The sequence below is a fragment of the Ictalurus furcatus genome, chromosome 1 (genome assembly GCF_023375685.1).
Source record: "Ictalurus furcatus strain D&B chromosome 1, Billie_1.0, whole genome shotgun sequence".
Classification (NCBI taxonomy): domain Eukaryota; kingdom Metazoa; phylum Chordata; class Actinopteri; order Siluriformes; family Ictaluridae; genus Ictalurus; species Ictalurus furcatus.
In genome coordinates this window covers 11,517,192-11,542,720 of record NC_071255.1, presented here as the reverse complement: position 1 = coordinate 11,542,720, position 25,529 = coordinate 11,517,192, and the positions used below count along the sequence as shown (strand labels likewise).

Here is a 25,529-nt window from a genome sequence, read left to right as displayed (position 1 = left end):
TGGGTTAGAAAGCAAACACAATAGCACTCTGTCATTCTGGGTCCAGGTTTGCAAACAAAATCATCAGGAACGTTTAAGTGCCATCTTATGTGCTCACTTATCTGCCTCACTACTTCATAGGACTGCTGTCGATTTATCTAAGAAGTGCCTCTGTGCATGGAACCATGCATTTGAGGAATAGATATATGTTTATTAAGCCCTTCAAATCCTATTCAGATATTCAACTTAATCATATGATTAACAAACAACAGTGATACTGATAAGAAATGTGTGTATGTATTTACTAGAGTTCGGAATGTGAGCCTGTATTCAAATTTTTTATAAAAAATATATTTTTAAAGATGTTCGTACAAATATACAACATAATATGTAGTACACATACGGTACTAATGCGTGCTCATTTTGTCTGGAATTGTTCAAGATGGATGGTACACACACACACACACACACACACACACACACACACACACACACATATATATATATATATATATATATATATATATATATATATATATATATATATATATATATATTTAAAAAGCATATAAACACAGCTATATTACAAGAGAAATAAAAAAAAGTAAATTGACCTATATTTGTCAGCTGCATTGCTCCTGTCAAATGCAAATAAAATGTCCACATCAGCACTGATACACAGCAGTACAGCAGCTTAATGATAAAAGATTTTTCTCCAAATGTGACGACTCCTATTCATGGATGCATATAAAACAGTTACATTACAAGAGAAGTAGTTATTGAGGGGTGATATACTGTAAGAGGATTTCTTAAGATGAGAGAGAGAGAGAGACTGTTGAGAATCTAAGTGCTCATATATCACCTGGAAAGGTTAAACCTTTTCTTGCTCATGGTGGTCTTGATGGGAGGAGAGAAATGTAAAAGCTAAAGTATAGAGAAGGTGGCAATGCTAGCGAAGCTAAACTAAGCATAGTGCTCTACAGTAGTGAGGCAGATAGAAGATGACAACACTGTTTCCTGTCCCGTGTGTGTGCTGGTGTGTTAGAGAATGTTAATGTCAGTGTAGCTCTGTCAGGCTCATCAGAAGGAATTGCTTTGTCGCATTAATATTGTAAGTACTTCTTTTTATTCCACTAAAACTTTGCTTCTTAGGACAATTTATATCAGTATAAAGTATGTGCTTGCACTTTTAGCTTGGTTTTCATTCAATAGGTTCAAGTCACTGGTAATCGCACAGTAGCTCAGACAGTGTTAACGTTCTCACTCAGTTAGACTTAAATCCTTTACTGTATATGTGTATGATTTAAAAAAAAAATGAAACACTGTTTAATGTGTGAATACTGGCACTGCTGTCAATCAAAACTATAATGTCTGGTACGTATGTGGACTTATGGGAAGTTATACTGTGTTTTCCTGATAATTGTAACTATAACTATAATAATAATAATAATAATAATAATAATAATAATAATAATAATAATAATAATAAATTGGGCATATATAAATAATATTGAACATATGTGTTGTATTCTGTCTGAAAGCACTTAGGCCTCAACAGAACGTAAACATTCACGGTTCTGATGAGGAATTTATACGTGTATATCGAGTTGAGACTGTTTTATGTTATGTATATATGGTTATGTGGAACTGTAATGTATGAAGGACCAGTGTCTGGAATTTTTTTTCTTTTCTTCATCTTTTTTTGGATTGAAATTTATTGTCTCAACTGCGCCTCAAATGTAAATAGCACAAGCCACAGGACCAAGTCAATAATTTGCTTAATTTATTTCTGTGACAATTATTATTCAAAGACAATTGATCATTTATTTTTCAATATCAGACTTAATCAGACTCATGGCATTGCAAACAATTCTTATTTATAATGCTAAAGGCTAAATGACAATACATGTAACAATTTTTACCATCAGAAATATTTTAAACAGTAAGGAAACTGTTTATTTGTATGTCTTTAAAGGTACTATAGACAGGGATAGGGAAAAAGACATATAAGAGTTTATTAATGAAAATACATATAAGAGTTTATAAAAGAGTGATTAATGAGCGCGCTATTATTCTTACTGCTTTGTCACTACATACAAGTTGCTAAGTCATACAGTTTGTATAGACTAGGTTTATTAGTTACTAGATCATTATAACAGCTAATACTCACTGGGCAGTATGTTTGGAAATAATTAAACATTTTATTGTTTATCATTCAAACAAATATTCCTTACATTTGCATTTGACTTGTATGATTACTTATTCGAGCCTACACTATACACGACGAAAGCAAAATGTGATTTTTTTTATGATGACTTTTGTGAAGTACACTTATATGATCATAAACATAAAACGGCAGCTGGTGTCTGTAATTATAATTAAAATGCCTAATTATATTATTATGTTTTACTCAAATCAGTTCTTATGAGTTTCTTATCCATAGGTCATCTCAGGAAGTTTTTCCTTGCCACTGTCTCTTCTGGTTTGCTGATTAGGAATCCAAATCTACTTCTGGTTTTCTGTAAAGCTGCTTTCTGACAATATGAATATTGATAAAAGCTCTAAACAAATAAAACTCAAAATTGAAAATAGAGTGGGATCACACATAGTGGATCAAACAAGACAATGCAGTGCGACTGTACACAGAACTATATCATCAAATAGTATATTAAATACACATCCTATATTTTGTATATTAAAATGTATAATGGATGCTTTTTTAAGTTTAGAAGTTTAGCTGTTGAGCTTCATAAACCAAGCTTAAAGAACAATAAAGCACAAAAGATCTGGCCAAGTCTTCACTGGTCCAGTTGTCACTCAATTCCAAAGACGCTCGGACACTTAATTCTTGACGAATTGGGGTTGAATTCATAAAGCTCTTTAAGGCATCTCTCCCAAGGTTTGAAGTTGTATATAGAATAAAAATGTACTGAAAATCCAGGTACAAATTGACCTCGTATGATCTCATTTTCAAGCAATCAAAAAAAAAGCTTATTATCTAATTTTCACCTATATTCCATATTTTGAGTTTTCAGTGATAGTTGTAGCTGACAGATGTAAAAAAAAAAAAATATGAAAAAAAAATTACAATGCAGTTCATTTGCAGCATTTGAATGGAGTAATTACAAAGCGGTTGAGGCGTGCTGTGCTTTATGCTGCCATCTTACCTTTACAGTTTAGTCAGTTTCTATCTGGATTCAATGGATAAACCAAGCATCATGCTAGTATCTAGGTTACAATTAAGCCATTGTGGACTATACATCTAGTGTAGAGACTATTTTATCATAAAAAGAATTAAATGCATGATCTGTTATTTGCTGGAGAAGCTGTGGCAAAAAGCAAGATGGATGAAAGCAAGACATACAAAAGCAACACAGTCTAAAGCAAGACTGAATAAAGCTAGCTGGACTAAAGCGAGACAGATTAATGTAAGATAAAGCAAGATGTACTAAAGCATAACAAACTAATGCAAGACGTACTAAATCAAGAGACTAAAGCAAGATGGGTTAATGCAAGACAGACAAAAGCAAGACCGATGGACTCAAAAAAGATGGTATAAAGTAAGACAGACTATGGCAAGATGGACTAAAGCAAGATTGACTAAAGCTAAATTGATTATAGCAAGATTGACTAACAAGGTGCACAAAAGCAAGACAGGGTACAGCAAGCTGGACTAAATAAAGCAAGACAGCTTACAGCAAGATGAGAAAAAAGACAGATTAACTAACGCAAGATGGACTAAAACAAGACGGGTTAAAGCAAGACAGACTTAAAGCATAATGGACTAAAGCAAGATGTACAAAAGCAAGATGGACTAAATCAAGAAGGACGAAAGCTAGAGGACTAAATCATTTATGAACAGCAGCAAACACAATAGTTCATTCGTTCATTCATTCATTCATTCATCTACAGTAAAAGCTTTATCCTGGTCAGGGTTCAGGGTTGTGGTGGAACCCAGAGCGTATCTAGGGAACAGTGAGAATGAGGCAGGAATACATCTTGGATGATGGGACGTCAGACTATCGCAAGAGTTAATAATCTTAATATTGTTTACTATATAAATGCTTGAATTGTTACATTGAATATGTTAATATTTCAGTATTTCATACACTAATGTGGTCAGTCTATAAGTTAATACATTGTCATACATAATAAATGGGTAACTCAGAGTATAACCAGAGATATATACAGTATGCAAGCTGTCATTTTAAAAGGTATATTGTCAACTAGATATCTGTCTTTGACAGTTTGTGTAATGGAATTCATCGACTGTATGGAGTTCATGTCTGTAACGTAGCAACATATGCAGTGTATTTTTTGTGATGGTGTTTATTCATACAAGCTGACAAGCTACAACTGAACTTTTGAAATACTGGAATATTGTATTACGAGTAGTCGTTGTGTAATGTATTGTATTTGTATGGGTTGCATTTTTCCATAGACTAGAGGTTGTGTATTGATGACAAAGATTATAGTGTTTAGTGATGCAATAAGGTAAAAACAAGCTCTTTCGTCACTTGTTGCAGTTGCGTCTTGTGTGCACTAATGAAATTATCCAGAAAACACCTAGCAGAAATAATACATTTAAAAGTGTGGTTAAACTGATACACTTTTTAGTATGCAATACGCTCATGTATAACTAAGACTACTTTTCATACTGAGACTAGGATTCCCTCTTTCATACGATGTGTCATAAACACATTTCTCTCCTTTTCACTCCAACCCAAGCCCACACATACCACCCATTTTCTTCAGGTGTGTTCCTACACCCCCATATTCTCTTACCTACTTTTGTCACTTTGTTGTAAGTTTATATAGTTAAAAAAGGATAAAATGTCATTAGCCACTCAAAATACTTAAAATGCCAAAGTAGAAGTAGCAAATCTTGTTTAAAGGAATAGGGCAAAGGAAGATGTATTATATTTCAAGCTTGAATGTAACACAAAGCTGGAGAGGAAAGAGGAAGTTTTACTAAAGCAAAACAGAAACAGTTGTGATGAGCAGGTGATCAGCTATTATCTTTTATTCATATCACTTTTATTAGTACTGACTTCACCAAGCCCTTAATATACAATGTCTCTTACCCCACTAAAAACATTCTTGGCCCATTCATCTCTGCAGAAATTTTAGACTCTTTATGGTTTTCTTGTGAAGAAGTGCTTGTCTCAGGTGCTGGTAAAAGACGGTTACAGCAGCTGACTTTGTTTCCTTCAAAGCTGAGTTCACCATGCCCAACTCACATCGTACATCAACACATTTACTTTGTGTATATACCTAGGACTTAAATCGACATGTTTAATATTTATTTCCTGTGTATACTTTATTTGCAGGTTCTCACTGTCATTTATTCCTATAGCTGTAATCAACCCTACCTTATTTACCAATAGGCTTTGTTAGATGGCCCTTTTTGGACATCATGAGACAAGGAATAATATTCTATTTAGCAGTGTTTTCTGTTTTTCTCCTCCACAATAAACTCAGTTTGGCAGTCAATTTGTTGGTGGAAATGCCAACTGATGCAAAATCTAAACTAGAGTCCAAGAAACTCTGTCTTTGAGAGTTTTTAAAATATATATTTTGTGGATGATTTCATGACTCATTGATCATTAGGAAAAAATGGTTAAGCCATCCACTATAGGGAAATTTAGATCTTTTTTTCATTTGCCAAATTTGGTTCTGGCTGCAGTTTGGTGGAGTTTCACTTCAGAAGTTTTTTTTTTGAAGATGACATATAACAGTTACGGTCCTGGGATTTCACTCAAGCACACAAGCACAGAACCTTAAACGTGGCACTACCTACCATGTTTAGCCTCTGGGCTAAAATCTCCTGCTGTTCTTTACACCATGACTAAAGTTCACTATAAACCTGAGTGATAATGTAAACAATAACAAACTTTACATGCAATCTGTATAAAGGTTTGCCACATCTCAAGATTTTTTTTTATTTTTTAAGACTTGTATTGCTGTAAAAGTGAAGCAGACTATAATAATGAGAAAAACTATAACCCAACTAAGAGGACAAAATGTGTTTTACATAATAAGATCTTCAATTATGTCCAGGTCCAGAAGCACTTACTGTTTTACTCTTGGTGGCAGTTTTGCGGTTCCACTGCGTGCTAAACAACAGCTGGTTGTACCTTTAGCGTCTCAGGAAATAAATTATACCTGGAAATTAAGCTTAAATTATGTAATGAACTGATTGTTTAGTGAAATTATTTGAAATGTAAATTAAATCTGTGATATATCTTTAGTGTGTCCATACTTACATGACTACTTAGCCTTTCGCTGGAGATTTTTCTTCTATTATTTTTGTACTGACCAGAAAAGATAAATATTCTTCTACGATGTTTACCACCTTAACTTTTTAAAACTTAAACTGACTTAAAAAAAAATGAAACTGTAGTCTCACTTGCTTTATTGAACTTGTGTCTTTATTAACATTACTTTATGGTTAAATGAAAAGGACAAATGTTTATTAAAGTTTTTGCTCAACTTAATTAGCACTGTTTGCACTTTAAATCCCAAAATATCAGAATATGAAAAATCAGAAAACTATGGCACCTATTCATCCTGTACGTTTTTTTTTTTTTTTTAAAAAGTGTTTCTAGACACTTTAACAGAGTACATGTATATCGTAAAACTTGGTAAGAAAACGCATTCCACAGGTTTTCAGTGAAACAACGTCGCAAGAATTTTTTCGTATCATGATTATAAAGTGCTTTAATGTGGGGCAGAAAAGTCCCTGAAGCAAAATAAATATTTTTAGAGCTATTTTACGTTACCTACATTGCGTTTTACAAAAAGATACTAAGATGTTGCTGTGCTGTGTCCAGGGGCTTGTTGGCCATCATTGATGCCATAGAACAAAAGGAGGAAAAAGGAACAGAAACAGAATATTTAAAGCTGTAATAAACGCCTGTAATGCAGGAATTCTTTCTTTCTTTTTTTTTTGCAAAGGCAGTGTTCAGTTCTGATTGATGACACTGTGAATAATAAGTTAATTCATTAATTAGCTGAATTATTGAAAAAAAAAAGAAAATAGAGTGCCCAGTGTCTCTAGCAATTCGATTTATAACCACTGTTTTATTAATCACACCTTGAACAAATTATCGGCACATTTTAATTTTGGAACTATTTCGGCAGCAGCAGTGTTACTTACACTAGGCTGCATAAGTGATCATTACATTGGCAGTTATAGTTAGCTATAGTTAGCATGATCGTGGCACTTAGAAATTAAATGCTGGGTTCTATACGTAAGAAACAAAACAATGATGGTGTGGTGTGGTGTAATGTGCTGAGGCCCAAAGTGAGTGAAGTGTTTTATTCTGCTAATACCTAGCACTTTACCAGCAATTACAACATTTCACTGTTTATAGAAACATATATCAAGCTTTTTCATTGTTAGGTATGTTTAATGTTGTGGAAAGTCTGAAAGAAATTAATACTTCTGTTACGACAGTTGTTCTCTTACCAGCCTCTATTTTTTTTCTCCTATGAAGTTAATTAGACCAAAAAAACTCAGTTGGGCATGTTGTCGGGAAAACACAAGGCAATGAACACTTTCCTGTGTCTGAAAACCTCAACTATTAAATGTTACAGCTTTACCACTGACTGTTACAAAGTGCTGGCACTGGAGACTCCTTCCAAAAATGTTAAATAAACATCTCCTCACAGAAAACTTCACCATTTCGATAACTGTTTTTCATTTAAAATCTGTTAATATGGAGTGTCACCATACAAATCCCTTTGTTAGTTGTTTCGACAGAAAAGACGATGTATCAGAATGAGCCCATTAATATAAACCTGTGTTTTTTGCAGCTGTGGCATAGACGATATGTGACTTCATTAACAAAAACAATGGAGCTGCAGCATCTTCTGAATGCTTTAAGTCACTGCTCTGGCACAAAGCATGTTTATAAGATTTGATAATCCACCAGTACAATCCTCAAAGATCTTCATTAAAAGAAATTCAGTGAAAGATAAACCGGTGCAGAAATCTGTAGGAATTCTAACTGAGGCATGCCATGAGAAAGAGAAAGAAAGAGAGAGAGAGAGAGAGAGAGCGAGAGAGAGATTCAAATGTAATGGAAGATATTCAATTACATTTCACGATAAGGAAACCAAATGTCACTCAGCTCAGCCGTCTTCTTTCCATTGACATTTCACTGTGTGTACATTTAAAGCCCACGGGACTTGCATCACTGACTGGAAGAGATTTAAAACTAAAAAAAAAAATAATAAAAAAATAAAAAAACAGCAGAGATAAACCTATGATTATCACTTCAGTAGAATTTCCTCTACATTATTTTCTGCAAAGCATCAACCATCCATAAAATCTGCACCTTCATGGGTCTAAATTTTTTTCTGTCAAAATATTTATAGCCAGTTTTGTGGTTTAATTCATTCATGTGCAAGGCTTGAATGAGTAAAGTGTGGGAATGTCTGAAAGTTCATGGTGATTAACATGCATGTCTGAGGGATCCCCTTATTGACACACTTCAGCCTAAACACATAGACAGTCATTAACAAAAGAGAGAGAGAGAGAGAGAGAGAGAGAGAGAGAGAGAGAGAGAGAGAGAGAGAGAGAGAGAGAGAGAGAGAGTGCGATTACTGTGTGGAGATCGGCGGTAAGGAGTGGGTGAATGTTTTCTCCCACAGTCTAATTTTAGTATGTTAGAATTGATTACTTCAGGTTCTCAACTAAAGGCTGAAACAACAAGAATTGTGTTCATTTGGCAAAAACTTGTTTTTAAAATTTTTTTTTTGTAAAAACTGTTTTACAAAAACATGTGCAGTCCTACTTTTTACATTAGATGACTAATAGAGAATCACCTCCTCCTCCTTTCCTCTCAGCCTTTCTCTCTTTCAGTAATGGTTCTGTTTTCGGTCTATACTCCCTCAAACACTGTGAGTAATGAGGGATCCCTCGCAACTGGGTCTTTCCTCTCAAAACACCCTATATGAAAATTTCATAGTTATGAATCAGATGTTCACTCTTTAGGTTTCCCCAAACAATCTACTGTTAATTTATGGTATATTTTGTCTAAATTCTACACTGAATAGCTTTTAAATGGATGGCCTAGGAAAGCTGGAGTAGACGTGAGCTATGTGAGCGAGGCTTTTTTTTTTTTCAAGATTAACTAAGCGAGGCAGGAAGAGGCAAATGAAAGAAGGGTGAAACCTCAAAGACAGATGTGAGGCAGGAGCCATGTTTGTTTTGACCTTCATGTGGTTCCCCTAAGTAAACCACCCATGTCCTACAGAAGCACACTGTTACTTCATACGAGACAGCCTTTCTCTCGCACATTTCATGTACATGAACACTTTTAATATTTAAGGGATGAGAATTACTGCAGCACCTTAACCCGAACAATAACTTTTTGCTTGTATGAATTCTTTGAGTTTGCAATTGTTTGTCAATTTAACAACATTAGTTAAACATATTTAAGTGCGGAAATGCAATTTATCCTTCAAAGCCACCCTGTCTACCCTATTCCTAAGTAAATTTCAATTCACATTTATTTGTATAGTGCTTGTAACAATAGACATTGTTATAAAGCAGATTAGTTATTTAAAGCAAGCCCGACGTGACATCTCCCTGACACGACATGAAGAACAAAGCTTGAGAGGAACCAGACTCAAACTCGAAGCTATCCTCTTCTGGGTTCCACTGGATGATGAGATTATAAATCATTACACTATACAGTTGTAGAGGAGTGAGGACAAACAGTACAAAGTGTGTTGAAAGGATGTTAAGTATGAGTATATTGTGAATAAGGTGGATGAGAACAGTGCAATCCTTATGATTATAGCATCTGTTATTAGAAGGAACATGTTTACAATATTCAGGTGAGATTATCCAAGTGAGACTTGAGCATGAACAGTTTTAGATGTGTTCTCAAGTACTACTGAACTCTTAACATTTTCATAAATGTTTGCTCATACGAGGTCTTCGGAATTTGCATGCAGAAGGTGTAAGATGTAAGTAAGATGTCCCCAGTGGATCTTACTGAAGGAATGAGAAATGTTGCTTTTGCATTTTCTTGAGATTCATGAGATTTTTCTTCTACCACTAAATAATTAAATACTCATCATGTGACTAAAACAACTAATCATATTGTGTTCTCCCCATAAGTTATGACCTAAAACACATCTAAGGTAGAATGAGACAGTAGGAATCACAAAAATGATCATCTCCATTCAATAATACATTGCATATATTCGATATATTTGAAATTGTTTTAAAATAACACAAAATAATAATCATAATCACGATTATTTTAACAAAGAGCAGTATGATAAAACTAAATGCTAATGACAATTTCTAGAACATATTATGGACTGATGTAAAGATTATGTTTCACAAAGACCAGCTCATAACAAAATATAGAACCAGACAAATTTTAAAAAATGAAAAGAAAAAAGTGAAGCTGAGGGGATTCTGTGTGCCAAGACAAGCACGAAACTATTTCACCAGCAAATCTAGTTCTCTAAACAGACCAAATAGTCAGCACGAGCACCCTTTACTGAAAAATAGCAAATAGTTATGTTTTTCTGAAGCTGCAGATGATCAACAACCTTACTGTGAATATAAAAAAATGAAAGATATGACATTTCTGAACCTGCTTCCATGAAATTTAGTAAAACAAAATGCATTATTTAATTAACAGGATTAATTATAATAAATGAAGAAACAAGGTCAGAGCACTGATTAATATGCGATCTGAACTACAATGTGAGGGAAAAGCCTAGTTATGTAGAACATCTGTAGTTAGTGCCACTGTTTCTGTAATAGATATTCATTAAATAGTGATGGAAGTTTTTACACTTGCATCTCATTTGGAAAACCATTAAGCACTAAATTGTTTGTTGTGAGCCAATCACAATTGTGAGTTGTTATAGTCATATAATATAGTTATAGTTATAACACCATATCCTATAGTTTGCTATAGGCTTTACTGTTCACAGAAACCATGCGACACTTCACTTTTAATAGTGAAAAATGGTAAGCTAAGTAGCTAAGGCTGACTATTTTACAACTGTTTTCATGATAAAAACATTAAACAACAGACTGTAATATCCATGAATGCAAACATTTTCCTGATGTAATGTAATGCTTTATTGCCACTGTGACGAGACAAAAAACATTAACAGAGACGTTTTCAGCATATTAGGCATAAGATTAACAATGAATGTGTGCATATTGTGAATGAATTTATGAACATTTTCTTACCTGGCTCTCCTTGTAGCCCTTCAGTAAATTCACTTGTCTATGAATATTATTCATAAAACTCAGAGAGCTAGCTATCATCCTCTAGAACATGGTAAGACGTGCGGATTTGACTGGTGTGTTATTAGGTTGTGGTTAGGACAGAATCATTTATTAAAAGATAAATATTATTGTAATTCTAGTTCTTCAACCATTGTATTTTGATATGTTCTTGTCAGGTCTGTGCTCAAAACGTTACTGGGATAGTTCACCTAAAAATGAACATTTTGTTATCATTTACTTAGCCTTATGTCATTCCAAACATAAAAGACGATTTTTCCCCACTCCTTTCCACTCTTTTACAACTATATTCCATCAAATGGCAGAAGATAGCGATCGTGAGCTTTAAACGTGAACTATAAAGGCACCACAAAAACTATACCCCAAGCGGCCATACAAAAGGTTTGTATCATATGGACTGCTTTTATAGTAAACATTCTTCAAAATGAAAGCTGAACAGAATAAGGAGAGAGAGAAAAAACCCAGCCACTTCTTGTATCATGTTCACTTTTTCATTCCACTGGAATATTCAGGGAAAGTATACAAAAGTGGAAGAAGATTATGCATTTCATAGCATTTTCTTGTACCTTACTCAGCAGTAAAGAAAACACAAAAAAGGGAAGAGAACAGAAAATCAGAGTAAAAGAGAACAAACTCTTGCAACATCAATCAAATCAATAAAACATTTCACAAAAGAAAAATCCATACAAATGTACAATAGGTGTATATTGTCTACTATATTATATAGTAACTAATAAACTATTACTGAATAGCTAATAAACTTGACAGTTTTGCGTGAACAGAGTTGATTTGTTACTGAGGATAAAGTGATTGTGTGAGCTATACACTGAATAAAGAACCATACCAAAAATCTTTTCGATTTTTTTCTGTACTAATAAAACACATATATCAGTGTAATTTTTTTGCTTCATTAAATCGCAGTTTTATTTTTTAGGATCAAAACATGGATGTGTAACTTTGAACATATATCAGAGCGTACTGATTCACTCCGATATAAGCAAATTATTAATGTGAGGTTGATCAGGTTCTGACGATATACAGGACAATTTACGGGAAAACTGTGTAAAATTTGTGACCATGATCGTGATCAGTAATCATTAATATTCATGATCATCACTGTCATCATTCTTTAGCTAATAAAAAACAAAGGATTAGATGTTATTCTAAACCTGGACATCTCATTTTTCTTTTTAGGCCAATCAGATGTAAGGGAGGGGTCAACACACCATATAGGACCGTTATTGCTTTCACAGGAACAGAGCTGGTGAGGACCTGAGAAAGGGAACGACAAACATCGGATGTTCAAGTGCTGACATTCAAACCCAGGTATAGTCTTCTCCAAAGCTTTACTTCAGCACTGAATTATTAGACATGATAACACATTATATACATGCAGTAAACTCTTTACAAGTTTGATTGTTTTGCTCGTCACTGATGATGGCCTGGGGGACACGCGTTATCGCTGAGTCGTTAAGAGTCATTAAAATGAAAAGCACAAAGTATTTGTTTTTGATATTTTACATCATCGTTACATTTTAAATGACTAACATATGATTTTTCACTATATATATATATATATATATATATATATATATATATATATATATATGTATTCACACTACATTAAAAAAGGGTATTAACTGCACTTCGCTGGAGTATCGCTGGGTTATCACTAGGGTATCGCTGGGGTATTGCTGGGGTGGTACCATCAAGCGAATGCCTTTTGTACCTTTAGTATGCATCTTTTATATAGAACGGTGCATGTAGTTTACTTTTAAAGCTTTCCTCTGAAATGTAATTACAGGTAAAGTTACACTTTTTAAACATTACATTGCATCCACATTTCCTGCCGAAAGACATGTATTAAATGTACAAAAGACAAGCGTACCATCCCAGTGACAAGGAAGAGTAAAGTTTAGTACACTTTTTCTGAGAATCACTTTTAGCAATAGACTTTTTTCTTTTTGTATTCCCCTCATATTATCATTTTTATCAAGATGAATGCACTCCTTAGGATGATGTCGCATATGTGACATATGTGCATTACGATACTAAAACAACAATTTGTCATTACTGTCATATGTAGATTTAAGGCACGTAATTAACAGGATCTAAGTCACATAAAAGGTATGCACGATTACACATTAGTTATTCGTTAGTGTGACAAAAAAAATCTGTTGGTAGCAGAAAGATGATTAAGAAATTCCATAATGAATTTACTGTAATATTATTGCCACATTTATCTGATCAATTTCATGCCACTAAATCATATGGCAGTTCATGTGTTTACATTGTAAAAAATTTGGATGTAAAGTCATTTTAAAACGTATAAACATGCCCTCGATATGCTTGAATCTGCTGCATCGTGGTGTTTCTGTTGAACCTCGGCTCTGACCACAGCCCTGATCATCTGTCTTTCTGGGTTAGGTTGTCAGGTGCAGCCTTCTGCTCTCTTCTATCTCTACTTCTATCTTCTTCTTAACTGCACTTCCTTTTTCTACACCTTTTCATTTCGCTGTCTTTCTCAAAGCACAGAAGCTTTTTGCTGTCTCCTTATTTGCTGGGTTTCTTTAAGAATATTTGGAGCATTTTTTAATTGTATATATTCAGAATTCTTTCACATTTTATGGATGAAAATGTGTTTTTTTTTTTTCATCTTATTTAGTTGTACACACTGTAGGCCTCTTACAAGGCTACGTTCATGACGAATACTCTATTTTTGTAATACATGCCGCAGCAGGCCTACAGAAAAGCTAGTATTAGGTGCATTTTAGGAAAACATGAATCAGCAGACATCTTGTCTTGTGAAAAAAATCCTCCTGATGTGAATGTGGTCTATAATAAGATTGAAATATTTTAAAGATTATGATCATTCATCATATGACACATACTGATTTACCTGATTTCTGATGAAGGAATTAATTATCAGAAATCTGTGCTTCATAATCCACCCCTTTGCATGGTTATTTATTATTTACTGTTAACTATACACGGTGTCCCAAAAGTCTCCATACATAGGCAACTATGTTTGCCAGGACAATGTCGGTTGTGCCTTCGTGAGTGGATGTTCGTGGCCGTCCACTTCTCGGTTGGTCCACAACACTTCCGGACTTTTGAAATCTGTAAATGAATTTGGCAACAGTGTGGTGTGTGATGTGCTTGCCATGTTTCCTGAAAAGTCCATCACAACCTTGTGACAGCTTCCCGATCCAGCCACGAGAATGATTTCAATATGTTCTTCCTTTGTCAAAGGCATTCTTAAAGGCTATGGGTTAGGGTTGTAAAAAAAAAAAACCCACCATACAATATAAACTAAGTACAAATAAATTTGGAAAACGTGTTAAAAAGTGTTAATTTTCCCTATGCATGGAGATTTTTTGGACACCATGGATATTCTGCTGTTTATAACCTGTTTATAATTATATGAGAATCATTATCTCACAAAAACTGTAGTACTGTAAAATAAGCATTAAACAGCATGCTTTTGTGTCTTGTGTTGCTACTTACATTTTTTTGTGTCATATATTTTTAAAAATGAGGATGACAAAACTACACAAGTGACCAGCTCATCATTAACGCCAATTACATTATATGGAAAACTTCATTCAAGATCAGGGTTTGATTAATGCAGGTATATAATCAGGTAAAGTAGCCTTTACCAAACTGCATTTTAACACATTCATGCTAAAACTTAAAAATCTTAAAGTAGCAAAAATTGTCCTCAATTAGACACACAGATGTGTTTTGCTATTGTTTTAAGCGTAGGAATTAAAATAAGGCGTTTTCACAAAATCTTATGGCGTGAGAAAAGGTACAGCAGTAAATCCTGATGGTTACCTTAAGTGCTAAAAACTTTTTAAAAGAGTTGAGGCTTCACACGCGTATAAGTGTGAAATTAATTATCTGTAAATGTCTCACGGTACTTAGATTGTGGTGAAAAGATCATTCACATAAAATGTAATATCCTCAAAGTAAGAATTATTTTTCAAATAGACTACTGATTATTGTAGAAAAGCTATCCAGTTCATTAGAGCCAACACAACTGAATCAGTAAACAAATCCGTAAGCAATCAGAAATCAGAGTTACTGTTATTTGTTTGTTTGTTTATTTATTTATTTATTACAGGGTTTGCTTCAGCTATTTGTATTTACAATCTTGCTGTTGTCCTATGCATACATGAAATCAACACAATTGATAGAATGTAAAAATAAAAATTAATCAAATTCAAACTGTTTACAACCCCAATGCAAATGGTGCAAATTCAGACATGTTAAAGAAACAGAAAGAGGAGATTTGCACAAATCTCACACACAACAAAGCTCCATATGCTGTACACCACACTCCCAGCTCAGCCTACCACTAACAGTGCTGTGTGGCATTTTTTTTCTCCTCCTGAGCGTGGAGAGATCCGTCTTTCGTGGAACAGAGGAGGAAGAAGGGGTGTGTAGGAGGGTGGAGGAGGTGAGGAGGTTAAGAAGAGAGGGATAAGAATCTACTCCTGACACAATCTCAGCCCCCCATAGCCCCTCCTCTCCACCACTCGCTTTCTCGCACTCGTTCTTCAGAGCTTCGTCTCTTTCATGTCCCTGACTGATGCCCCTCGCTCTTTATGTCTGTAACCCATAGCCCACCGCAAAGCTTACTGTCTCTCCTTCCCTCTCTTCTCATCCTCTTCAAGCTTTCTTTCCTCAATCTTTTGAAAAATCAGAGCCCACCGCAAGCCCCTTCCTTCTGCTTTACTTTAAGACACTTCACTGTGTGCCGCTATATATAAAACGTGAGCTCCATAAAATTTAGAATTTAAATGTGTGTACATATATTGATTTGCATTTTACAATTTCTCTCCCCAGTTTATCATTCTTACGTTCTTGATTTTGGAGACAGAATGAGCTTCTTATTGGGGTTATTGCTTCTTCTGGCTCCATGTCACTCAGCTGCAGGTAAGACTCGTACAGTACAGAATCACTTCATTACTGACAAACAGCATAGAATTATTAGTATTGATGACTGTAGGCATTTCCAGTAGCTGTATAGAATTTAATACCCTAGGAAAATGAAATCCACTAATATTAATACCAATCACATAGTTACAACAGTAATGGGACATCACACTGAGCATTCTCCCAGTATTCTCTCTCTCTCTCTCTCTCTCTCTCTCTCTCTCTCTCTCTCTCTCTCACACACACACACACACACACACACACACACACACACACACACACACACACACACACACGCACACACATAGAGCAAAAAGAGGCATGACAGAACATGGTCAACCCCATGGTAGTGGGTGGTGCAAATGAGTGTGTGAATGTGTGTGTGTGCGTGTGTGTGTGTGTGTGTGGTGCCCTGTGATGCACTGGCATAGCATCCAGAGTATATTCTCACACCCAGATAGGCTCCACATCCACTGTAACTCTGACCAGGATAAAGCAGTTACTGAAAACCAGTGAATGGTTTCTGCAGATTTTTGCTGTTACTGTAAATATCATGGTGGTAAATTAAGTGAAGGAAAACAAAATAATGAATTTACATATGCATGCCTACAAGTTTTAGTCATATATCACAAAGCATAATATGCCATCAGTCATAATTGTTTTTGTCCAAATAATTATTTAATAAAAGGTTTTAGTTAATTACAAATTGTGTTTTAACTGTTTCATTGGAGTTTATAATAGAAGACACATATTATGCATTATTTCAGTACTATATGGCTTATAAAATTAAATGAAAGCTATGAAATCTCTCTCTCTCTCTCTCTCTCTCTCTCTCTCTCTCTCTCTCTCTCTCTCTCTCTCTCTCTCAGATGAACCAAAGGGGATTTTTGCACAGATCGGAAACTCTGTTACTCTTCCCAGGAGGATATGGGGGATAGAAGGCAAAATTCATGTCAACTGGCACTTCCAGGATAACTTACTAATTAGTAGGAACCCTACAACATCCACTTCAAAAACAGGTTGGCTGAAACAAGAATCTGTGCAGTTTTGCGTCTCACATTTATGTTACATTTATGCTACAAAACTGAGGTTTAATCTATTTTTTTTCTTATATGACAGTGCACAACCGATTCTCTCTTTCATCAGACTCATCTCTTATCATTTCTAATGTTGAAAAGTCTGACTTTGGAATTTTCAAATGTGAACAGCATTACCTTGTGGATACTATTACAGACACATATAAACTTTATGAAGGTAAGATGAGAAAGAGATATGCTACAAACCTTTGTTATGTCTTAGACAATAACCCTGTACCCATAATCATGCACATTGATAACTGTTATAAAAACACTGGATGGAAATGTTGAAGTCTGTGTTAAAGTATATTAACTGCATACACAGCATACAACCATGTGCCCTGTGGGTGATTTCACAGCTGGAGTGCCATTTAATCATAATAAAAACTTTTAAGAATAAAAAAAAAAATCACCATTTAATCACTATTAAAACAAAAAAATCTCAGGCAACACACTCATTTTTACAAGGTTTCTTTGCTGACATTAGGCCTCATTTATCAATATATTAGTAAAGTTGTGTGTAAATGTTTGCATAAACCAAACCAAACAAAACGGATTTACAAAAGTAAATCTTCTCCATACTCACTTGCGTATGTTGTTCAACTATAAAGTGCAAAGTGTGTTCTGGATATAGCTCATTTGCATTTAGTGATATCCACCAAACTCCATAAAAGGTCAAGAGCATAGGGCACTGGAAATATGAAATGACTACTAAACGGTGAAAGAAAAGGTAGAAAGGCAAAAGCTGAATTATTTCACATATTTCTATGGCAATAAATATATTTAGCAGTACATCAAAACGTCAAAATCTAGAGACGAATTGCAGAAAGGTTAATTAGGCATGAAGTAATTGAGGTGCAAGAAAATTATCAATACAATCTACAGTGTACCCAGGTGATCATGCACACAAAGCATGTCACACAGGGAAACTGGTATTTTAAAATAGTTAGAAGTTTCGCAGCTGATGTGCTCAAAGTGTTGCACAGCATTAAAAGAACATGCCGTGGCAAACAGAACTGATTTATAAGGAAGCTTTCATCAAAAACATCCATCCTTCGTTAGCATGACCTGCACTAAATCTTCCATCAGAAGATTTACGGCTCTGTTTATATGGCAGAATTTCTTTTATTTATCTTCATTTATGTGTTTGTGTTTCTTTGTTTTCTTAATTATTTAAAAAAAAATTGAAGTCAGTCAAATCAAAAAAGGTTTAAATGAGTTAGTCTTCTTATGCGTAATATGTACACACTCAGGAGCATAAGTAGGATACAAACATATTCTACGATTTTCAAATAAATCCATTTATATCTGACTTCATAAATGAGGCCCAGTGGCTGCATTTTACTCCTAAATGAGTAACAGGGTTGGGATTTTGTAGCATATACACAAAATGTGGTTAACTCGCTTATGTAATGAGAACATTAAGAAAATTCTAGTGAGTTGCTTAAAATGTATACATTTATTTATATTAATAATTCATACTGTCATTTATCCATTTATTCATTTCTAATATAATTATTATGATTTAGAATAAAAAATTATTATATTTGCAGTCTACATTTTGGGTGACTTTCAAATTGACCTCATCAGTCAATATCACAATATTACTTTCTTCTTCTGATGACCTTCAAGAACTTTGGATGATGCACCTTCTTGTACATTGAACTTGTGGAATACTTCATGCATTTCATAGGAGTGAATGTGTTCAAGCAATTAGGGCTGAGTGAATGTTGTAGGATGCAACTAAAATATACATTTTAAACCTATAATGGATCACTCATGCAAAGTTATGTTTCATGGATCACTCATGCAAAGCTAGCATGAGGCGTTAAATGATATCACACATTAATGCATGTATAATAAGATTTTTAAAGAAATCACTGCTTACATTAAAGGTAAGTGTCGTTACAGAGGGTCGAAACAGGCTTTAATGTTGTTTTGTAAGTGCTGTAGAATTAAGTTTTTTATTAATGTTTTAAATTCTGCCTATGTTTAAAATGTCTTTTACCTTTACTTTAATTACATATTTGTAATTGTAATATCAGTGGGATGCAAATGGCACTCCAATAGTAGAATGTCAGCAGAACAAAAATATTTCATCTTTATTTAAACTGTGGTTGTCATACTTACTTTGTATGGACCTACATGCAAGGAAGAGAATAGTTTTGTAAATTTATTTTTTATTGTGTTATTAATCTTGAGATGCATTTAAAACTAATCCCACTGCTAGGGACATGTTTAATGTTGCAGATATTCTGACAATGTGACTATGGAATTGTGAAATGACTTTCTTCTATTTCTCTCACTCTCAGTAATGATGTCTACACCGCCACCACTGCTGGTTGGTACCAGTCTCGATCTGTCCTGTGAAATTGATAATGAAGGATTTAAACTTGTTCATGAGATAAAATGGTTAGGGCCTGATAATACATCGTATATCGGATCATCTTCTTCGAACAAACGCACTCTCAGGGTGACCAAAGTCTCCAGCATTCACAGTGGAAAGTGGACCTGTGCAGTGCGGTATGGTGCTAGCATCACATTAAAGGCCAGAACAGATGTCATCATTGTAGGTAAGTACAGAATTAATGTGACACAGCTTCCTAAAATTTCAAGCAATTGCATACTTTACTGTGTTATGTGCTTCCATTTAAGACAGATAAAACACTAGATACACTACATGGTCAAAGGTATGTGAACACTGAAGCATCATGTCTGCATGTGGTTATTGAACATCTCATTGTGAAACCATAGTCATAATTATGGAGTGCTGCAATACCAAATGCAGCAACTCATTAGTGAATTTTGCAGGTGAGGACAGATCATTTTCAACCATCCAGCTTGTGACCTTGTGTGGTGTACTGTTCTTGTTGTTATCTTGATTTCACCAGAAAATAACATATAGTTGACAGCAACAGTCCTGGCACGGCACACACATGATAAACTGACTTCTTGTAAAGACGAAGGGATGTCCACATACTTTTGGACATGTAGAATACAGTATGACCAACCAACAAAAAATGTTAAAATGTTAGTGAAAATATTCCATTTCCATACTGACCTACTTGTTCATGCTTTAAGCATGTGTTATCAGCTTGCTTTGCCAGTTGTTCTGAATTGAACATATTGTGTGAGACTAACTTCTGACTGTAGTATAATAGTTTTATTTCTGTACACCTGGAAGCGCGTATTAATACGTGCAAGTATGTGTGTCAGAAACAAAGAAATGTAATTTTTGGCGTCTTTTTATTTAGGCTTTTCTAAAAATCCCTACCGTTGTCTGTAGCATGGTTCTGATAACAGGCAGTCACGAATAGCATTCACAGACGAGTCAAAGCCAAAAAACACTTGATTTATGACTAATCTATCTAATAGTAACATTAAAACCTCTGAGGAGTACACGGTGTAAAATAAACACAATTCATTCATTCATCATTAGTAACCACTGGTTAACCATGGACACAGGTTTTTTTTTTACATTCACTGGGCTGACAACAGAACAAGATATAGGTAAAAAAAAAAAAAAAAGAACATACATACATACATACATACATAACCAAGGCAGAGGCTGAGCAGGAAATTATCATTTGATCTTATATATTCAAATATTTATCTTCCCTATTCTCTCGTCAGATCTCGCCTCCTCTCCACCGGATCCCATCTATACATCTGACTCCTCCATTAATTTCCCTATCCCTTGTTCCTTATCCTCAATAATTCCCTGGTCCACAGTGAATGCCACAGGTGTGACGGGAGGTAGCTGGCATTTCACTCCACTTAAATCTTCTGAATCCTCACTCCCTCTCCTCAAATTACAACTCAATCCCTCCCCTGCCTGGAAGTTCCTCAGTGACACACACAACTCGCTCATGGAGACTGATTTGAAAAATCATGAACTCAGTGTGAAGATTTCCAAGGTGTCTTTAAATAACAGGGGGAACTACACCTGCAGTCTTGAGTTCGGGTCAAGAACACTCAGCAGGAGCGTGCAGGTAGAGGTGCTGCAAGGTGAGCGTGACTAGATGAAGAACTAGTTCTTAAATTATTTCTTAGGAAATACTGGTTTATGTACAGTTATGTATTGTAAAACATGCTGCAAATATATATGGTTCTCTGTAATATTTATTTTAAAATTACATTATGGAACTACTTTATATAATCTTTCATGCAGACTGCAATTATACCTAAATTTCCCCTTCCCCTGTAGTTATTTCTTCAGAAGGTAAAGTTATATATGAGGGTAACACAGTGAACTTGACCTGCACGCTGGGTCATCACATGACCCCTGACCTGGAAGTGAACTGGATACCTCCCTATGGTTCATCTTTGTCAAATCTCAGCCCTCCTCATACCACAATGCTGTCTATCCCTGGAGTAAGTGTGAAGGACAGCGGGCGATGGACATGTCAACTCAAAAAGAATGCAACATTGCTTACATCAGCTACAATCAGTTTGAAAATAGGTAAGGAAGTAAGGCTGTGGGCCAAGAATGTCCGATCCCTGGCTCCAGAGTATGTTCTTTTTTTGTATCAGGTCTAAAATATTTCTGTTAACACAGTGAAAAATGTCAACAAAGATTTTTTTGCATTGCTAAAATAATAATGTTTAACTGGCAGCCTGTACAGGTAATATATCAGGACACCTATATAGACAGATCCAGTCAGAGCTCATATATGACACGTCAAGAGAAAGTAGGCCAGTAGGAATAGACTACTTGACGAGCAGAACAAAATCAACATTACACACATGAAGAGTAGAGCCCTGCAACAAACGATCTGACTGCGATATACATACATACATACATACATACATACACATATATGTATGTATATATATATATATATATATATATATATATATATATATATATATATATACACACACACACACATACATATATGTGTATCTATGTATGTATGTATATATATACATACATATATATATATATATATATATATATATATATATATATATATATATATATATATATATATTCTCTCTCTATATGTATTCTTATATTACCCATCATGTCTTCCTCAGTAGCAGCATTGACCCATTACCCTAAAGAATTTATTAAACTGCTTCATTCTGTACAAATTGATATAAGTGTGTGTGTAATTTAAAAAGTGTGCAGCAAGCTTTACATACAGAACAAACTGACACTGAACAGAAGTGCAAAACAGGATATGAAATGTGATATATTTCCATATCTTGAGGTATATTTACAATGCAAAGAAGGTTAATAAAAAGAAATATATACCAAACCTAAATCTATGTTGAATGACTTTGCATAGAAACATGTTTAAACTGTGTGTCTAATTAGAGAAAATCTCCATGCTAACACAGTGTTCTCTTTACTTCTGGGGTTTACTACGCTGATGCTGATTCGCTGGTTAAGAGGGGAAAAAAAGATGATGTGCGACTGTTGATTGGTCATTCTCTTTAGTAACCTATGGTGTTTGCTTGATTATCTTTATGACTTATAAAGTTTTTTATGAAAATAGGTGTAAAGATTCAGAATGCCAAAAATGACAGTTGCAATCACAAAAAGAAAGTAATTATGAGCCAGTTTTTACTTCATCCTAAGCTAGCGATCAAACAACTGCTCAACTGAAGCACATAGGGAGATATGACCCAGTACTTAAAGAGACTAACAGGGAACTGGTAACATTTTAGTTTAATGCTGCCCTGTGTGTTCTGTTTCACAGAGAAAGCTCCAGTGAATATTTGGCTTGTTGTAGCTATTGTTGGTGGTCTTCTGGTCTTCATCTTGATTGCTGTAATAACTGTCTTCATCATTCGTAGGCACAGACAGGTGAACGTTACTACGATATCAACATGTCATATTAATGTCATAATGTTGTGCAGTTTTTGTTCTTTCTTATTCTAAATTCTCACTCCCTCTCATTTTTGCACAGATGATGAGGTATAGATGCCGTAAGAGGAGAGTCTGCTGCTGTAAGAAGTAAGTTTTGTCGCTGTTAATTTCAGGCTTGCCACCACTTGACTATGAGCAGTATTGCCAAACTTTGATAGAAACCCCAAAATAGTATACATTCATTACATATATAAAATGCTCATATCAGCTCTCCATATGGACTTGTTATAATTACACACAGTATGCTTTAAATCCTAGAAACATGTCTGCACATGCCTATTTAAAAAAAACGTGTGCTACGATGTGTAATTTAAGGTAACAAAAAGAGTTTTCAAATAAAAGTGGAAATGTAGAAAATTGTTCTGAAATTGTGCAATAATGAAATTATGAATCGTATAAATACATTGTTGTTTACATGTAAGGGTTTTGTGTTTACTGTGAATACTGAGAGCACAAGTAAAAATGTATGTCTGTGGAAGCAGAAAGCAGAAGTATAAAGTGCTTGGGTAAGCTTTGTTTGTAGGCAATTTGAGTTTCATTATGCAGAACTGGCAAAACAAACATTATTAGGACACTATCAGAAATGACATTTGGTAAAGATAATGTGTCAAAATCAATGAAAAGTGGAAGTTTCCAGCCACAGAAATTTTAAAAGTAAAAGTAAAAAAGTTGCTACTTTTAAATGTACTCAAGTATCAAAGAAGTAAATATTTAAAAGGTAAATATTTTAAATGATGAAATTAAGTTAATGTCATGTTTTCATGTGAAAATGAACTTTTATTATTTATCAAAACTATTGATTTTCATTTTAAAGCAACTATGCTGTTTTACCTGAAATTTCATTCAATTTCAGTAAGTGTGCTTGTCATATGCTAAGTATTTTGCTAATTAATTAATCAGAACTAAAATATTAGGTAAATAACCAACATAATATCAGTTAGAATTTGACTTACTGCCTATTCAATGTATGTCAGCTACTGGAATCAGTATTATAACCTGGCATTAGCAAAGACAGCTTAAATATAGTTAAATATAGTCAGTTAATGTCTACAAATTAGCAAAGATTTATGTCTCTATATATTTTCAAATTAGATGGCGTTTGTGCCTTCTAGGGAGACTTATTTTTATATGAATGTTTGGTTACTTCCGTATATTGAAATATTTTACCGAGTCATCCTCAAGTTCCACACAGCAGTCCGGTGGTTTATCCATATCCAACACACCCGTATGGCTATAACTCTAACCACATTGTGTATCATGAGAAGGTTACAGCAGACAAATTGAAATGATTCTTGAAATTTTCATATACATTGATGGTTAGTTCTAAATACAAATGTAAGATCTAAAGAGTATGTTTTTTTCTTTTCTTGGAAATGTGCTGTATTTACATGAGAGTACAAGAATTCAATGCCAATAATACACCAAAATAATACTTAAATATAGTAACGAAGTACAATTACTAAAGTATTTTCCACCCCTGCAAACAAAGGCATTCTGATTAAGTAATGATTCAGCTATACCTGTATAATTAAACATGTATCTGTTAACTAGTGTAATATATGCCTGAATCATCTCCAGTCTGACTAATTTGTTAAATGTCCAAGCAAATTTTCTCAAACTAAGCTGCTCAAGCCTGAACTTGCTCAAGACTCATGTCTAGACAAACAAGATCAAATGTATTTCTGAGGATTCTACACAACTACCATATGTATTGTTTACAAACTAAATTAAATTCTGATTCATAGCCAGCTGTAAACCCTAAATAAAAAAGAAGCATTAGCATGGTAATACAGGCAATACTAATCACGATGATGTGTTTTAGTCCCAAGCCCAAAGGTTTCTACAAGACCTGAATGAAGCCTCTTCTTGAACAAAGGAACCTGCTGGACTGAAAAAGCTGGAGTCCCACATCATAAATGAAGCTTGCTGAGCTGGAGTTAAAAAAAAAAATCAAGACAGTAGAAACAATTCCAACAAAAAAACGTAATAAACATCAGTTACCAGAAATGACTGTATCAAAAACAAGAAGACGTCATGTAAATGCACTTCCTTTACAGCTGTACATACATAAAAGCTTGGTGTAATATGTGCTTAGTATAAAACAGTATGAAACAGTACACAAAAACAGTATGATAAACATTTCATTGAATATTTTTTTTAATATATAATCATATATTATCATTATAGTATCATATAATTACATATTATTAGATTATTTTATATTTCAGACCAGAATTCATATACTTAGCTATACATGCAGCATACTCTATGTGCTTAGCTAAACTGATAAACTGATGGATGTATATGTGAGTGTGTTTAAAGTGTGTATTCTGTGTAAATAAATATTTAAAAAATATTTTAAAGA

General features: G+C 34.3%; 1 protein-coding gene across 2 annotated transcripts; it reads left to right on the top strand.

Moving 5' to 3' along the window:
- Nucleotides 1–780: 780 nt before the first annotated feature.
- cd4-1 (CD4-1 molecule) lies at nt 781–25,529 on the top strand. Of its 2 annotated transcripts, XM_053625424.1 has the most exons (11): nt 781–1,090; nt 12,464–12,595; nt 16,121–16,210; nt 17,080–17,229; nt 17,330–17,464; nt 19,599–19,859; nt 20,920–21,294; nt 21,494–21,748; nt 22,995–23,101; nt 23,205–23,251; nt 24,987–25,529. In XM_053625424.1, exons 3-11 carry the CDS (start codon nt 16,156–16,158, stop codon nt 25,015–25,017), a joined length of 1,416 nt encoding a protein of 471 aa, XP_053481399.1. In that variant the 5' UTR covers nt 781–1,090; nt 12,464–12,595; nt 16,121–16,155; the 3' UTR covers nt 25,018–25,529. The 2 variants fall into 2 exon arrangements, with proteins under 2 accessions (XP_053481399.1, XP_053481390.1); XM_053625415.1 differs by lacking the exons at nt 781–1,090; nt 12,464–12,595; nt 16,121–16,210 and having other exon boundaries at nt 16,969–17,229.

Coding starts and splice junctions, on each gene's coding strand:
- cd4-1 (XM_053625415.1), top strand. CDS start 17,001: ATGAAAGCTATGAAATCTCTCTCTCTCTCTCTCTCTCTCTCTCTCTCT. Junction 19,860..20,919: donor AACAGATGTCATCATTGTAG/GTAAGTACAGAA, acceptor TTCTCTCGTCAG/ATCTCGCCTCCTCTCCACCG. Junction 21,749..22,994: donor TACAATCAGTTTGAAAATAG/GTAAGGAAGTAA, acceptor TCTGTTTCACAG/AGAAAGCTCCAGTGAATATT.